Genomic DNA, 17,764 nt, shown 5'->3' with positions numbered 1-17,764 from the left:
GCACTGTGTAGGTCCAGGATTGGGTAGAATTACTCCCCTCGTTCACAAGGGTTAGAAAGCGCTATGCAGAGTTCTACTCTACAGGATGACCATTAGGAAACAGACAGGTTGTTGGCAAGACTAGGTCATTATACCAGGTCAGCCTCCCTGGTGGTATGTGGGGTTGACTTCATGTCCACCTCAGTCCACCGGACTCCTTAGGACCCCCAGGCTATATTCCCTTAAAGGAAACCCGAACACAGATGTTGTTGGTTCCAAAGCTTTGAGCAGCCGTGGTAGGCCTTCATTGTATCTGAGGCCTCTTATAGACCCTTTTACAGTTGGCAAACATGGTGACGTTTTTATGTGGGCGGAGCTTAGGTGGAGCCAGAAAGATCCATCTGGCCGCTTCACTAACGCTAGTTAGCAAGGGTTGTTAGCTTGTTTTTTAACAATGACTGGAGAAAATCCGATATTATCTTAATGTGTAAGGTCACTCAGTGTCCAGGACTGCGATTGGCCAGATTGGCCGACCTGTAGCCGCCTACACACCACACGATCTGACAGGATTAACGTACGTTACCTCGGTTGAGTGGCCTGACTTTTACACCTACCTTATAGAGAAACCGATAGTAAATAGAAACTGAGGGCATATAAATTTTTAGATGCCTATATGGTCCTGTACAAGACTTGTGTGTACGACCCGCAGTTCTGCCGAGACCACGACAATGTAAAGAGTGAAATTACAGTGCAATTTTAATGATGTGAATATTTTCTAGAAATAAAAGTTCCAGATACAGCGTGATGACATTTAATAATAGTAACAATTATTTAAGCTCCTTATTATGTTGCCGAATCTGTGCTGTTTTGTATTGGCCGCCTCCAGTTTTCACTTTGTTTTGCCTCCAGCTAGTGCCGTGATGTAACTGTGACGGCGGCGCAAAAGGGTTTTTTGGCTTGGGCAGTGGCCATAGGGAATACGGTCACTGACAGCCTGTGTGTGACCTGAAGGGGGAGTGTTTTTTGACATATTTTGTCACAGCCATAATTTGGTATGCACGCCCCTCAGCATGGCAGCGTGGGTAGATCATTCCCCATAGTGTTCTGATACAGTGAGAGTTCCCTTTCGAAAGAGAACCTTTCAGGTTATGTCTGTAACCTGTGTTCCCTGAGAACAGGGAACGAGACACTGATGTGGTTTCATTTTCCACTCTGGAGCAGATAACGGCCACTCTTCAGAATGTAATACAAAAAAAATCAATCACTGTCTTGTTGACACAATAATAAACAGACAATATGAGATACTGTAAATGGTGAAGTACTGTAAATGGTGTCTGCGTTAAGGAGGTTGTGTCATGGGATGCGAGGAGATGAACCCAAATGCAGACAGAATGCAAAGAACACGTGGTTCATTGGTACAAAAACAGGAAAACATAACACACGAGGGGGCAAAACGAAACAAAACTAGAATTTTCTAGACAAGATCTAGACACTAAACTGACAGTAAATACAAGTAGCAAACAAACAAGACTTCTTCCTAAAACAGGGTTCTCACAGGTAGACTAACTCACACAATGTGTGTAACAAAGTTTGACAATGAACCAACACAGGACTGCAAACACAAGGGGATTAAATAGGGAACCCTAATGACAAGGACAGGTGAAGCAGACTAGACCATGATGACAAGACAAGGATAACAAGGGGGTGTTGTTAGGTAACGAGACAACACAAGCACATGGCAAAAACACAAGGCCATATGCTTGCACACAAAACTCATGATCCTGCCTCAAGACTAAATAAAAATCAAGGACACTGGCAGAATCATGACAGGTTGATCAGATATTTACAGTCTGTGCAGAGAATTCAAAAATACAACTGGAACCATTCCTAACCATTCTTTGAACCGTTCGGCCAGACGGTGGAACCATTCCCATTCCTAACCATTCTTAGAACCGTCCGGCCAGACGGTGGAAGTGATATTGTTCACAAGTTGACGTCTTTCAGCGGTTGAAACAGATTGAGTGAGATACACAAGAGTCATGATACAGATTTCGGTAAGTTGTACTGTATCTTTCAACAAACCTTCTGATATTCATGCATTTTTTTCTAGATGTAAATTGTATTGAAGTGGAAGAAAACAGCTGATTGAATTGGGGCACTACAGCGATCTTTCACATTTAAAAGCGTCAAAACCCCATTTATTATAAGAATTTCATTATAAAAATGTATAAAATTTGTATAAATTCTTATCAGAAGTAACAAAGCTCTTTGTGATTATTGGATGGGAGGCTCTACAAATCAAGTTTAATGTATGCAAAAAACATATATCAGACAACCCTGAACTACAGGAGATTCAAAGGGTCAAATAAAGCCTCTATTAACGTTGTTATTTTATAACAATTATAACGGTCGCGTTAACTTGCCCTAAATTCAACAAGGGAGATTTTCTTCACACACTGTATGCGTTACAATTTGACATGTTTTTCCGCACCCTTTTGATTGACAGGATTGTCATGGGTTGAGTAGGCAAAGGAAGACGAGATATCCAAAATTCTAAAAACGACAACTTTTACTTACAATAAACAACACCCAGGGTTCAGACAGGCAGACTGCCAGTACACACTCATGTCATGTGATACACATAAGAACGGACACTGAACTAATTCTATTTCTTCTAGTTTAATGGCGGATCGCAAACCAGCATTTATAGGTGCATACCACCACCTGCTTGTCCATTTCCAATCAGATGAAAATGGACAAATACTTAAAATGTTTCGATTCAATTTGTTTTGTAATGCTACCCGAATCACACTGTTCCTTCGTTGGCCAGAGGAGAACTGGCCCCCGAATGAGCCTGGGTTCTCCCAAGGTTTTTTTCTCCATTCAGTCACCTGATGGAGTTTTGGTTCCTTGCCACTGTTGCCTTGGCTTTTGACTTGCTTAGTTGGGGACATTTAATATTCAACAATATAATAAATCTGTGTTGTATTATTTTAATGTTATCACTGTGAAGCTTCTTTGATACAATCTGTATTGTAAAAAACGCTATATAAATAAAGGTGACTTGACCTACTGTACAGGAGTGTGTAAAATCATGGCTTTACATACTTCAGTTAAAAAAAAAAAGACAAGAAAAAAAACCCTGATAACCACTCACACACACCTACATATACACCTATCCATATAGATATACATAATTACACAAATATACAAAATAAACTCATAAGAATTATACATAACCTATATAATGTTAACTAATCCTGTATTTCTTAGAAAAAGAAAGATATCTTCTCATTCCTTCCTAAAATCCTTCCAAATTCCAACTACATTATAATCCGTATACATTTTGTCACATAAAATGATCCTCGTCTCATCATATATATTTATTACACCACAAGATATTTGCTCAACGTTTTCTGGTACATTGAAACTGTCACATATATCAGAAATACGTCTTGCCATTAAATACAAAGTTGACTTTAATCCAGTTTGTCCAAGCCGGACACTGAACTGAAGACAAGCAGGAACTAAATACACATACTAATTAACAGAAACAGGTGGCACAGATGATGACAATTGACTAAACACAGGTGACGATCATGACAAGCAGGTGTGTAGACAAGAGGGATGCTGGGAAGTGTAGTGAAGAGGCGGATATAATCGGATATAATCAGCACTGATCGTTGGTTGTTTTTAAAGCGAAAATAATAGCTTTAATCGGACGATATTGATTAGTGGCCGATACATCCGTACATCTCTAATATACTGTATATATATATATATATATATATATATATACAGCACCAGTCAAAAGTTTGGAAACATTACTATTTTTAATGTTTTTGAGAGAAGTCTCTTATGCACATCAAACCTGCATTAATTTGATCAAAAATACAAACAAAAAAAATGTAATATTGTGAAATTACAATTTTAATTAATGATTAAATATTTAAAATACATTATTTTCAAAACAATCAATTATTTTAAAATAATTAAATGCATTATTTCAATGTTATCAAGCTTTTCTCAATGTAAATATTTTAATGGTTCTGCTGTTGTTGGCAGGTGGATTTGTACTAGCCCTTCATCTTTTATAACATGTGATTTTGGCCAAATGATAGAAAAACCTCAGTTTAAATTTTGGTTTTGGCTTTCTCCTGTTTGAGTGAAATCAGGGCTCATGTATTATTAAATACACTTTCTCTGTCCCTTCGGCCACAATTCAACACAGCAGAAGTACAAATTTACTCTTAGTCACTTCATGTGTATTGATTGATAGAACTGAAATTGAATTGTGTTTGCACATTCCATTTACTTACTGCATATTCCTGAGCCAAGCCTTTGCCCCAAAAATGCTTATTGCTAACGCCAACATTTTTAAACATTTTTGATCACATCCAATATACATGCTAATGTATGTTTCTTGGCAACCGAAAATAGTTTTCTTCTTGCCTATGTCATTTGTATGTTGCTGTTGTCTTATAAAAGTAATAAGCCACTTCTTGCATGCGTCGTGTGTGTAGATGGTAAAATCACTGAGAGCCTCTAGTGGCTTATTGTGTTGTTAGGTTAAGGCAGATTATTTAGCCTGTTTAAGAAGAAAGAGCATTTTAGGCTAAAAGAAAACAGAAAAATGTAAATGTGACTGTGTTCCGTTACCTGTTATAGAGCAAAATATCTGGTGTCCAGATCTGATTGGATGGGAAACGCAGGTTCTGAACACCAGGATAGTTATCAGGGTTCCAGCTCAAATAGACATCCGTCCATCCCTGAACACAAAAAAAAACATACATCAGATTCAGCAACATTGAAATGTTTGATTGCTAAAGAGACAAACAGATTACACACACACAGCCAGTAAACACAATAACACAATCACACAGCTGGGGTCTGCCAAGGGTACACGGTACACACATCATGTACATTTACCACTGGGAAATGAAGAGAGAACTTACAACACAGAGCAAAGGCATGTGTTGGCACACTTAGCAAAGGCATTATTGGCACACATAAATGCCAATAATTCAGTCATAAATAATAAAGTCAACCTATTTAGTAAGAGTAATGTATGTTGACATCTTGCATAAGCTGCATCTGATTTCTATTCCGAGGTGTAGATGGTCCTCGGCTATATTTCTCTAGCCTATGAAGTTGCATCTCTGCTGTATTATAGGGTAGGTTAATATGTGGTGCCACTATATATATATATATATATATATATATATATATATATATATATGTAGACTACCAGTCTTTATATACTTTAATAACATAGTAGTGTGCTTCCTGTTGCTTTTAAGAAAGACTGGTAGTCTATATATATATATATTTTTTTTTTTTCTAGAATTATAATTATCAAGTTCAGTAATTTCACTTAAATGGCAATGACAATTACCAATTAATTGTCATTTAAGTGAAATTACTAAACTGTCAGAAAATTTCGGATGACACTTAGAGGCTTTTGCATTCTGAACTCTTCATATATATATTTATGGAATATTCCCCTCCCACTTGCAGTGACATCTCTTCTCTAATGCGTTTAATGGCATGAGGGTGGAACGCCCTGACATGTCATTCACATGAAAGCACCACAATGATCCACATCAATTCCCTATGGGCAAAATTAAGTCTCCTACATTTTTTCTTGTTCAAAAAGCCATTTCACTGGAATATACATCACGATAAGGAAGACTATCGACAACTGACAAAAGGCAAACAAGACATTGCATCAATAACTAACAGTATAGCCTGAAATCAGACTTGCTGCATTGATAATTAGTTTCCATTGTTTGTTAATGATCCTAATTAGGGAAAATGTAAAAAGAGTTCATTTTTGTTTTATGTTTTTTATCATAACCGTTTTATTCATCCACAAAGCTGTGTGGAATTATGAATATTTAATTATACTTAAACACAAACACAGCTTTAAAATCTTTAATTAGCTGTGCTTCCACTGTCGAGCCAAAATTGAGCATGCAAGTACATGCCAGGGCCAGTTGCGCTTCCACTGTCACTTCCAAGGCTTGCTCTGGGCTGAAAGGTGAAATGCTACAACAGAAACTAACCCTACCTGACACCCTAACAGGCAGCTTTCGCAACCAACTATAAAGACCTTTCAGCACATCTCTTCCTTTCATCGTGCCCATTCAGCAAACTGCAGATACCCACACTTATCTTGGTCCAAAGTGGGCCAAATGGGGCTTGAGAACTGGTCATGAACAAAGGTGGAGTTTTTCCTGAGTCAGGACAGGGTCAGGGCTGCTTCTCATTTCACCATGTCATCTTATCAGGCTACCAGCAAACATAAACATTTAAAACAATTTACATTTACATTTATTCATTTAGCTGACGCTTTTATCCAAAGCGAATTACAACTGCTATATATGTCAGAGGAGGTCGCCCGTCTCTGGAGAAACTAGGGGTTAAGTGTCTTGCTCAGGAGGACACATTGTGGGTGTCTCACAGTGGATTCGAACCCGGGTCTCTCACACCAAAGGCACGTGTCTTCATGTGTCCAAAGGCTAGAATAAAGCTAGGATATAAAAATCTAGAATTTTGGGAAGAAGCAGAGGGTCTGTTCTTGCTTTTGATTGCACGATCAGATATTCATACAACAAAATAATTCAGGGGGCCATGCAACTATGTTTATCAAAAATATGCGCTGGCTAGCAACTTCTTTCAAAAATGCTAGTGGGGAAAGAGTTAATCACATAATTCCTGTCATGTTATGTTGTACATTTTCCGTTGTGAATTCATTTTGTTGTGTTGTCAACTTATGTTTGCTTTGCTTGGATTTCATTTTGTTGTGTACTACTGGGCCACCGTATAAAAGCCTTAATGAAGTTGTTTTGTACATTCCTGTGAACACAAATAAATTGAAGCAGATGTGACTGAATAAGTATGTGTTCTCTTTTTATGTTCTCTTGTTATACAGTACATGCATGCGTGTCGTGTCTGTCTCTCAATGGGAGGAAGCCACGACCATTTTGGAGTTTCTAAAGCCATACCCCTCCTCCTTACAGGGCTTATTGGCCCTGCCCAGTGAATAGTAAGCCCTGGCTTACAATGTCACTTTTCCACTGTCGGGCCAGTGAAAAAATAATTTAAGCTACTCGCCCTCATGTTGTTCCAAACCCAGAAGACTCACTTATGTTCATCTTTTATTTTTAATATTCTCTCATCCTTTTGTCCATTGAAAGTCTACATAGTCAATGAGGTTTGTTCTGACATGTGAAGCATGCATGTTTGAGACAGAATTTTTAAATAATATATCTTAAATATCCTCATTTGGGTTCCAACGATGAATGAAAGATAAATGGGTATGAAGCAACATGAGGTTTACTCCCTCTCTAAAATATTTTATTTCGGTAGAAGACCCTAAACACTTTCCCTAAAGAGACCCTAAACAAAGTCTACGGGAAAAATGCATAGCTTTTCGATCGAGGGAACCCATGCGCCACTAACTTCTGAGTTGCCCTACAAAGTGACGTTGAAACACTCTATTGGCATCCATTTCGGCGTCTCGAGCTCGTCATCCACTCAAAATGTAACGTTGAACACCAGCTTGCAAGCCCAAACAAATGTGTGTGGCGTGCCTGTTGTTTAGTTTCCGGTCTAGCTAGATCTTCTTGTGCTTTGGTCGACAAGCATGCCGCTGGCCGCATCCTGTTACAAAAGCATCCTATGAACAAATTAAACACTTTTAAGGGGTGGCAGTGGCTCAGTGGTTCATGTAGGTCATCTACAAACCGAAAGGTTGGTGGTTCAATCCCCGGTTCCGCCTGACCAAATGTCGAGGTGTCTATGAGCAAGACACCTAACCCCAGCTCCCGATGAGCTGGATGGCGCCTTGTATGGCTGACACCGCCGTCGGTGTATGAATGGGTGACTGTGAGGCGCTATGTAAAGCGTTTTGGTGGCCATTAGATCTATGAAAGCGCTATATAAATGCAGTCCATTTACCAATTCCAAAAACTTAAGAAAATAAAAATACCTGTTAGGCACAACTTTTATACATTTTCATGTTCACATATTGCCATCATTATAAAGCACCCTTTCAACAATTTCTGATAATTTGTTTGTGTGATTTTCACTGATGCACAATTAATTAAGTTCAAACAACAGGGAGAAATGATGTTTGTTTCATCCTCTCAGATCAGATCAGTCAGGAGGAAAGAGGAGTTTCTGTCCCACACATCTCTCTGTGGCTCAGATGTCCCAGTGTGCTTTAGTGAGCGTATTCCCTGAGGCGATGTCTCTCTCTGCGGACACAATTGCTTGCTCGGCACTGACATAATAGGATCAGGGAATGTGCGCTGCACATATTTTATACACTAGAACACATACTTCGAACATACTATTTCTCCATGTCCAAGAAAAGAACAGATCCACTTTGGTCCCAATGTCATGTGCAGTTTAATGTTTTTAAATAACTAAAACGTTTTGAACCAAAAAATATGAGGTGAGAGTACATTTAAACCAATTTTATATTATATATTTTCATGACTTGGGCTGATATTTTTTTCTAACCATCTTATTTTAAAATGTTTAAATTAGGTCTGTCAGTTCACGTTATTAACGACGTTTTTATCGGCGCCATTTTATCGCCCATTTTATTGGCGTAAATTTTTTCATTTTTTCATTTTTTTTTCTTTTTTTTCACATGCTTTTGTAACAGGACGCGGCCAGCGGCATGCTTGTCGTCCAAAGCACAAACAGATCTAGCTAGACCGGAAACTAAACAACAGGAACGCCTCACGCATTTGTTTGGGCTTGCGAGCTGGTGTTCAACGTTACATTTTGAGTGGATGACGAGCTCAAGACGCCGAAATGGATGCCAACAGAGTGCCGAAGTTACAACGTCACTTTGTGGGGCAACTCAGAAGTTAGTGGCGCATGGGTTCCCTCGATCGAAAAGCCATGCTTTTGGAAAGACTTTTGGAAAATCGCAAAAAATAAGATCTCTGTTCAACAAAGCGTTGTGACCCTTACACATGTTGTCTATCAAGATTATCTTTACAAGTTAATCCAAAATTTATATATTTTGAAACTTAAATAAAGTTCAATGAAAACACAAGCAGACACAATAAAGTTTAAAAAAAACCACAAGCAGGTTATAACTGTGTGTTTTATGTCAGATCAAAACGTGAAAATATTTAGAGGCGTTGTTAACCACAGACCATATTTCAGTCGATTTAGCAAAAACCCATTTAAAAAAACCCATAGACTTTAGGACGAGGGAACCAACAATGCTAAAAAACTAACTCCCTTCCTCGTTTTGGCCTACAAAGTGACGTCATAACTTTGGCACTCTATGAGATTCTGAATGGAAAGTTTACTTTTAAAAAGTTGACAAATGGTTCCATCGAAAAGACCGAAGTCATCTTTGTGTTTTGTTGTTGTGAACTGAGCTATCATCGCAGCAAGTCCAGTTTGAAACACCACTTGATCACAGCTCATGCGAATTCTCCAATCCGATCTCACGACCAAGTCGTACGAATTCGACGAATGATTAAAAAGTGGCTAATTCGTAACAATTCATACGACCTCACTCGTACGAATTAACACGATTTTGCTAAATCGTACATATTTTACGAATTGGCCAATTCGTATGAATTCGTACGAATGACCTACCCCTGACCCCGCCCCTAAACCTAACCATCATGTGGGTTTAGACAAATTGTACGAATTAGTACGAGTGAGGTCGTAAAATTAGTACGAATTAGACACTTTTTAATCATGCGTCGAATTCGTACGAATTGGTCGTGAGATAGTGTTGAATTCTCCGCTCCCTCGTCAATATCAGTACCTCGGCAGTATTTTTTTTTCACCCTTTTATTGATGGACAGTGTTACATTGTGTGAGAGATTATTTGCTCCAAGTGCGAATGTTAGTGTGAAATTAAACACAGTAAATGCCAATGTTGTTTTCAATAAAAAAAAACAACAACAACAAAAAAAAACATTTGGACAAAGCAAGCCAATCCACTTTTTCGATGTTGATAAGAGCATTAATCTGAGAAAAAAAAATGAGGCAAAAAAAAAAAAAATCAAGAGACCTTTAGAATAGATAAAAAATTTGTGATTAATTGCAATTAATTGCGAGTTAACTATAACATAGTTGCATTATTGTTATTATTTATAATCAAACAATCCCTACACGACCACATGTTGTTTGAGAGGGTTTCAAGAAAAATCCTTCTCGTTCATCCTAAAACAAACTCCAGCATTTTCAGTTGTCAGACACGACTGGAACTAAGGGATAGGATTTTATGGTCAGATGAAACTAAAAAAAATCTTGGCAAAAGGAGGTTGTAGTATTTAATAAAACAGTGCCAATAATTCTGGCCATTTAATTTTTTGAATGAAAGATCAAAAGGATAAACAATGCAGATTTATTTTTACAGACATCTTTGATCATATTTACAGAGGGTGCAAAATTATGAACACAACTGTATATTAAAGCAACTGAGGTTTGTAAGACATATGTAGCTACTTTATGCTAAAATTTGAGAGATACGGGTATAAAACTCCCTGGAGGGCCACAGTTCTGCAGAGTTTAGCTTTGAATCTAATTAAAGCTAGCTACACAGTGTAACTCTTTTAGTTTACTCTTAGCTAAAAACTAGCTCAAAAATATATGTGCTCATTAATGAATATTTACTTCGTTCAAGTAATAAAGTATTCTTGTGAGTGTATAATATGCCATTGAAAATACATACGGGTAAGGGGTTCTAATGTCGGTCGCCATGTTGCCCCTCCATCTTGAAAGTACATTAGCCAAAGAGGGACATACCCGTTAATTCAAGCTTCGCTTTTCGCGTTTACATTTGAGTTAACACTCATGGACAAAGACGAAATGGAAGCCATGTTAATCTTGGACTATATTGGCCACCGTTGGAGTTAAAACGAAATCGGAATTGAGAGGAACAGAAATTAAAATTCACTGGATGTTCATATGCCTTTTCACCACTAGATGGGGGTAAAAATCACACAGTGTAGCTTTAAACACACCTGATCAAACTACCCAAGTCCTTCAGGATTATTTGAAAACTACAGGTATGCATGTTGGAGCAGCGTTGGAACTAAATCTTCAAGAATGTGGCATTCCAGGTGCTGAGTTTGGCACACTTGATCTAGGACTAAAACACATCATCCCAGTTACAATGGTCCCTGATCTCTCCAATCCAGTCTCTAATGGTACATTTAATATGTATCTGCTATAATTTACAACGTCAAAAAATCTTTTTTTAAAGCTTTAGTTGACCCAATGGAAATTATGTCATTATTTACTTACCCTCATGTTGTTCCAAACCCATAAGACTTTCGTTCATCCTCGGAACAATTTTTATTGTTCCGAAGGACTTACGGGTTTAGAACAACATGAGGCTAAGTAATTGATGACAATTTATTTATTTTTATTTGTGGGTGTACTAACCCTTCAAGTCAATATATGGGTGATCATCTGTGCAAGGTCTGTCTCTAAATCAATTTAGCACTTTGGAAAGCAACTGGTCTGGATGTTGGGTTCATAATCAGAGCCATTCCTTAGTGGAAAATTTCTTATCCAGCTTAATTTCATGGTTAAGTGCTCAGTTGGCTAAAATCATGCATTATGGCTGATGAGTTAAATAAAGGTGAATTAGAGCCAAGGAATGTTTCAGACAGATAGAAACACCTTTCAACAACTAAAACTCACTGTTGGCATCAGCCAATTGGAGCAATTTGTGAGCATATACACATTCATGAACATGTCTTTCATTAATTTTCACACTTTCCTGCTTTAAAGCTGATTATGTGTTTACCAAATATATGCTTACGTTTTGCACATTTAGTGGGCCTGCACATTTATGCAATTAATTTGGTTTTTAATGTTTCTCATCATGGAAGCTTTCACTCAAGTAAACAATATCTAGATGAGGTTTTCAGAACTCTACTATATTCAAATTCTGACACCATCTTAAAGCACTCTAGGGTCAGAAAGTCCATTATAAGTCGAGCTCCCAGACATAGACTTGCTCCACTACAAGCTGTTATTTTAGTTGTAAATCTGCCTGATGTGACCAAGGGATGTGACATTAATCCTTGAAGCCATTGAAAAATCTTTAATCTTGTTGCTCTGATGTCTGAAACTTTTGTTAGCCTGACCTGCCATGCAACTGGAACAACCTATTTAAATTTCAAATAATTCTTCAGTTGTTTTTGCTGTCCAGGTTAATGTCTGAACAATGAGCACTTGAGGAAGACATCTCTTCTAATCTACATCTCTTTGCCTTGACCCTCCATTACCCCATTCCTTCTCTCACTCATGCGGAGATCACCTGAAATTCACCCAAAAATCTATATGGTTTAGTGTGAACAATGATCATACAACACTATACATGTTTGGTATCATTTGGAATGTTTCAGTGCAACTGTTACAAAAGTCTAATTCTCCACAGAAGTAAACCAAAAGGTAATAAAGTTTTTGAGAGATTATAGATAAAAGAAGGCTGTGTCTTCCAGGCAAATGGCACCCTGGTCTAAAAAGGTGTAAACTCTGAATGCAAATTCCCATTGTAAGCAAATGTTTCCATGTGAAAGAAATTTCTGTCTTGGTCTGGGTATTTAAAGGAAGAGCACACGAGGCTTAGGGCGATCTGTAATGAGATCAGCCCATAAGCCCATCATTTCTTGAGTCAGGTACATCTTTTACTCTTTATCTCTGAGCATTTGATCTAATTGTATTGATTATCTTCCCCCGGTTCCCCCGCGAGCTTCACCAGCTTCACTCGAGTCGCTCACCGATGGACAACGTAGCTGCTTCTGTAGAGAAGGCCAGCTGCTCTATCCTGGCGTTGGACAGTGAGGATTGGGCGAGCTCTGGACCTCCCTCCTCTGCTCGCGAGTCGTCAGGGAAATAGGCCAGCATAGAATCCGAGCTGATGTGTCTACTCTCACAGACCGGGGCGAGCCTCGGCTGTGAGAGAACAACCGACTGGATGGATGTTTCCTGCAAAAAATCCGCTGCACAGGCCATTGGGCAGGAACGTGGTTTCTCTCACCGTTGCTGACGTTATCTGAGATGCCGGACGCGAAGTGCTCAGCGTTCCTCGACGCGCCCATCTCCCCAGCGAGGTTCAGAAGACGTCATAGGCTATGAAGCACTGCTTACCAAAGCACTCTAGATTCGCAGCAGATCGCCCGAAACAGCTGTCTGCAGTAAATGTGCCCGCTGTCCCATGCCCACATTCACTCACAGGCTGCACACCACGATCGGCGCGCCCCCCGCCTCAAATGCTGCAAGCACAGTGTTTTACGTTACAGCAAACCAAAGCTCTCCTGTCTCCACTATGTTGCGGCCAGAGCCCAGATCTCATTCTACCCCTAGCTATACATGTTAATGCATGGGTAAAGAGGCTATTCACTGCAGTTTGCTCGACGTCCCCGCCGCTACACTGCCTGTCCCTAGCGCCCCGTACCTATTCCTAGCATCCCGTACATTTACATGCATGGACGTGGCTCTCGCACCCCTAAAACTTTGGGGCATGCAAGTTATGAACTACTTGGACGATTGGCTGATTCTAGTTTGATTCTAGCACTCAGAGCTCATAGAACACAGGACCATATCACTCAAACATCTCGAAAAGTTCGCTTTCTCCCAGTCAAAAAACATCTTTTCTGGGCACAGAACTGAACTCGCTGTCTATGACAGCACGAATGTCGCCAGAGTGCAGCCTGAACATTAAGTGCATCACGAAAGCCTTCTGCTGCGGAACTATAGTCCCGCTCAAAAGGTTTCAGAAAATGCTGGGTCTCATGGCCTCCGCATCATCAGTACTCCAGTTGGGTCTGCTTTGCATGTGCCCACTGCAGTTATGGCTAAAAGCGTGAGTACCAGCTCGGGCATGGGCCTTTGGTCTGTTTCACCACAAGGTCAATCCGAAATGCATCACAGCTCTGAAACCTTGGAAGGCAATAGACTGGTACCAGTCAGGTGCAAATCTGGGGACTTCCTTGAGTGTGAGAGTGGTGCCCGAAACCTTTACAGGCTGACGGAACGCCTCCTGGTCTGGGTTCAGTACAATCTGTGCTCATTGAGAGTAGCACATGTGCCTGGTCACCTGGATTTAGGACCAAACAGACTGTCCAGAAACAATATTCCAGCAGGAAAATGGTCTCTGCACCCCAGGCAGTTCTACTGCTGTGGAATATTTTCGGCAGAGTGCAGGTAGACCTGTTTGCGTCCCAAGTAAACGCTCACTGTCCGCCATGAAAGGTGCCCCGTTCGAGCCAATCCACTTGTCGGACATGAGGCATCCGTCATTCAAGACAGTGTTTCGCATGGCTCTTGTCAGTGAAGAGCATAGGGGATTTACAAGCACTCTCAGTAAGCATGACGTGCATGGAATTTGGGCCAAATGACTCAAAAGGCATACTCAAACCATGACACAGATACGTGCCTAAATCCCTCAACACACCGTTCAGGGCTCAGGTTATTTCCCTGTGTGCCCTACCAGTTTACAACGAGGAAAAGGATGCAAGCTTCTTTTGCCCAATCAGGGCATTAAGAGCTTATGTGTCTTGCTCGTCTGTTTTCAGACAGACTGAGCAGCTCTTCGCTTCGTTCAGGGGACTAGCCGAATCAAAACAGAGCCTATCCAGATGGATAGTTCATAGCGCTGGCATACATGTCTAAAGGCTTGGATTGTCCTTTAGGTGTTAGAGCGCACTTCATAAAAGGCATGGCCTTGTCGTGGACTTGGTCTAGCTTGATTACCATGCAGGATATCTGTATGGAGGCAGACTGGGCCTCCCTGTCAACATTTTTATGGTTTTATTACCTAGAGGTTCTCGCCTTACGGTCTAAAATCAGTATTGTCTGCCCCGTTGCTTCAGCTCAGAATACTATAACCTCTTAAGCACCGCTTGCTGATCGATAAAATTACTCCATGGGACTCCATAATAACTCCATACTGTTACACAGTTGGCAGAACATTTTCACCCTGACTGTGTGGAACACTGTTAATATGCTTAGTTCCCTTAGGATGCTTACTTATTAGCAATGACGCTTCTAGTCTCTCTTCCTAGACTCTTTGTGAGTCCGTAGTGATTATGCACTATATGAGCCCCGGGCACCTGCCCTTGGGACTTTGTTGTTGGATCCCAGCACGCACAGCGTTTTACACTGTGTTCCCCTAGCGTAAGATATTATGCAGTACAAGAGAACCTCTACTAAGAGAACGTACTCGGTTACTAACGTAACCTAACGTAACTCTCTAGAAGAGGGAACTAGTACTGCGTATCTTGCCGTACCTGCAACATGCTCTGGTTCGCTTCGGCGTCGAAGAACCAGATTATATTAGCCCATCGAGCAATATTTGTAGGCCCAGGCCACGCGTTTTGACGTTACCAAGGGCCTCTTTTGATAGGATACTTTCTTGACATTTTGAGTTTTGCAAACATGTAGACAGAGGCACATTTTTTAATAAGCCTATGTTATTGAAATATAATTTGACAATTAGTCAAAACAAATGTGGTCATCCCCAAAATTAGCTGTGACACTTGGTAAATAGTAAGGAAATACTTTAGTTTTCCTGGGACATTACCAAAAGGGCCACCAAGTAATAGTTTCCTTAAAGGGACTTTTTGACCACACACACATGCATGCACAATGCATGAGTACAAAAGGAAAGTAGGTAGAAACTCACCAGCTGTAGCCAGGCGTTGGTTATTAATACCTGATTTTTTTCATCCTGGGGCAGAGAAAAAAATGAGAGAAAATAGATTCAGTATTAAATGAGGACATAAATGAAGGATTACATCAAATTGAACAAATCTCCTTTCTGCTTCTATAATCCCAACCCTTTTTATGAACAAAGACGTTTATTCCTTTTTTGGTCTCGGTGTATCATTTACTCTCTATCTCTCTCTTTCTCACACACACAAATGTAGACTTTGCCTTTTGTAGCGTTTAAGATAAGACCAAAAAAACAGCTGTGACATTCAATGAATAGGAGCAATCAAACCTTAAAGCAGTTTCACAATGTGACAATCACAAATACAATACAGATCTCTTAGTAAACCTCTTGGGATTTAAAGCTTCACCTCAACATGCATTGATAGGTTTCAGAATCTCTCTGTGTTCAAGCTCAAGAACATTCAGCTTTGAATGATCAAAGATTTTGGTTTTATTCAGAAAAGTGTCAGCTCTGATTTCCTCACATTTCATTGAGTTTGGACCAGGGATGATCTACAGTGTCATCAATTTCTCATGTTTTTACCTTTAGATATTCTTGTTTCTAGCTTCATCTATTGTTCAATAAGTAACTGACCAATAAGAAGAGGCAGGAAAAGCTTCAGACAGGTTCAAGTGATCAGTTTATGCACAATTTTAAAGATATAGAATAAATAAGATTTAAAAAAAAAGAAAAGAAAGAAAGAAAAAAGAGAGATCTAATTTAAATGGTTGGGAGTTTATGGTAAAGGAATATTGCAGCTGCCAGTCTCTGCTTTAACCGAGGAGTTTAAGTGTGCCAATGTCAGGCTGGAAATGACCTTAGTAGAATCACGTGACAAATGTGTAAGGGAGGCAGCCCCTGTGTTAAAAACTGGTAGGAAGTGGTCAGCAGAGAAATCTGTAGTAGAGGCGAAGGCTGCCCTTCATATTGGGGATATTGTGGGACAGCTACAGCATGGAAGAGGGGGTTTTGGGCGGCTTAGTGTACTGTAGCTCCTCCTAAATGGCACAAGGCAGGCCCAGCTCAAAGGAGGAAGCTGGTAGTCAACGAGGTGCGAAAACAGGAGGAGAGGATGAGGTGTATAAAGGCCATTTCCCAGGCCAAGCAGGGAGAGTGGATGAGATGGGAGAGTGTGGAACAACGCAAGTTGGGCTGGCAAGACCTTTGGTCAATAGAAGAGAGTAGGATCAGTTTCCTTATAAGGTCAACACATGATGTCCTTCCATCGCCGCAGAACCTAAACCTCTGGGTAGGAGAGGATCCCTCTTGTCGTTTGTGTTCATCACCTGCCACATTAAAGGTTCTCTGAGCGATCCTGGGTGTGGTGTTGATGTTCGGAATATTTTCAAACAAATCGGAGGCTAGCTAGACCCTCCCTCCTCCGCATCTCATCTCCTCCCCCTCCCTTGCGTCCTTCCTGAAATAATTGTGAACGTGCATTTCTAGCTAATTATATCCTTGTGTGGGTTTGGCGAACATAAGCGTCAATTTAGAAGAAAAAAAACAATTTAACATTACCCACCTGTCCAGCAAAAACAGAGCAACCTGAATGTCGGACTGGAAGCCCTTCTGCCGCCGGAGTTCTCACCATCGTTCAAAAGCTTTGCTACCGATGTAAATTCGGAACTTCGCACGTTCTTTATCCGACTCCTTCTTCTTTTTAATTTGTTCTTCAGAACGACGTCTCTTTGGTCGTGTTTCGGCCATTTTTCAAACTTCCCTCTTATGCTTCTCTCTCCTTCACACACACTATCTTTCATGTGCACGCACTAACAACCCAGACCCACCCTCAAATACTTCTTGCCAGTGATTGGCTGGAACACTGTTTGTTAGGTTTCGTGGTCCGGGTGAGACATGATTGTTTTTGTTTCCGTTTGTGGAGCCTGTGGTGTCTACAGAGACCACGTTTTTTACAGTGTGTTTAGGGGACAGGCAGCTAGCCGATAGTGAGGAGATGTTTGATGTATGTGACAAAAAATGTTTTGGCCCCACATCGCTTAGAGAACCTTTAAGGCACATTCTGACAGAATGTAAGGTGGCTCTTAGCAAGGGTCGGTTTACTTGGTG

At 40.2% G+C, this 17,764-nt stretch overlaps 1 protein-coding gene across 1 annotated transcript in view; it reads right to left on the bottom strand.

Moving 5' to 3' along the window:
* The window catches only part of chrna8 (cholinergic receptor, nicotinic, alpha 8), a 119,512-nt gene that overhangs the window by 26,785 nt on the left and 74,963 nt on the right, over nucleotides 1-17,764 (bottom strand). The window contains exons 3-4 of the mRNA XM_039693124.2: nucleotides 15,668-15,712; nucleotides 4,639-4,748 (exon numbers count right to left, since the gene is read on the bottom strand). Coding sequence (XP_039549058.2) covers nucleotides 4,639-4,748; nucleotides 15,668-15,712 — 155 coding nt within the window. The remainder of the gene's footprint in view (nucleotides 1-4,638; nucleotides 4,749-15,667; nucleotides 15,713-17,764) is intronic.

This window comes from Pimephales promelas, chromosome 6 (genome assembly GCF_988280905.1).
Source record: "Pimephales promelas chromosome 6, fPimPro1.hap1.1, whole genome shotgun sequence".
NCBI lineage: Eukaryota > Metazoa > Chordata > Actinopteri > Cypriniformes > Leuciscidae > Pimephales > Pimephales promelas.
The sequence above is the reverse complement of the archived record's forward strand: the minus strand, read 5'-3'. Positions and strand labels throughout refer to the sequence as shown.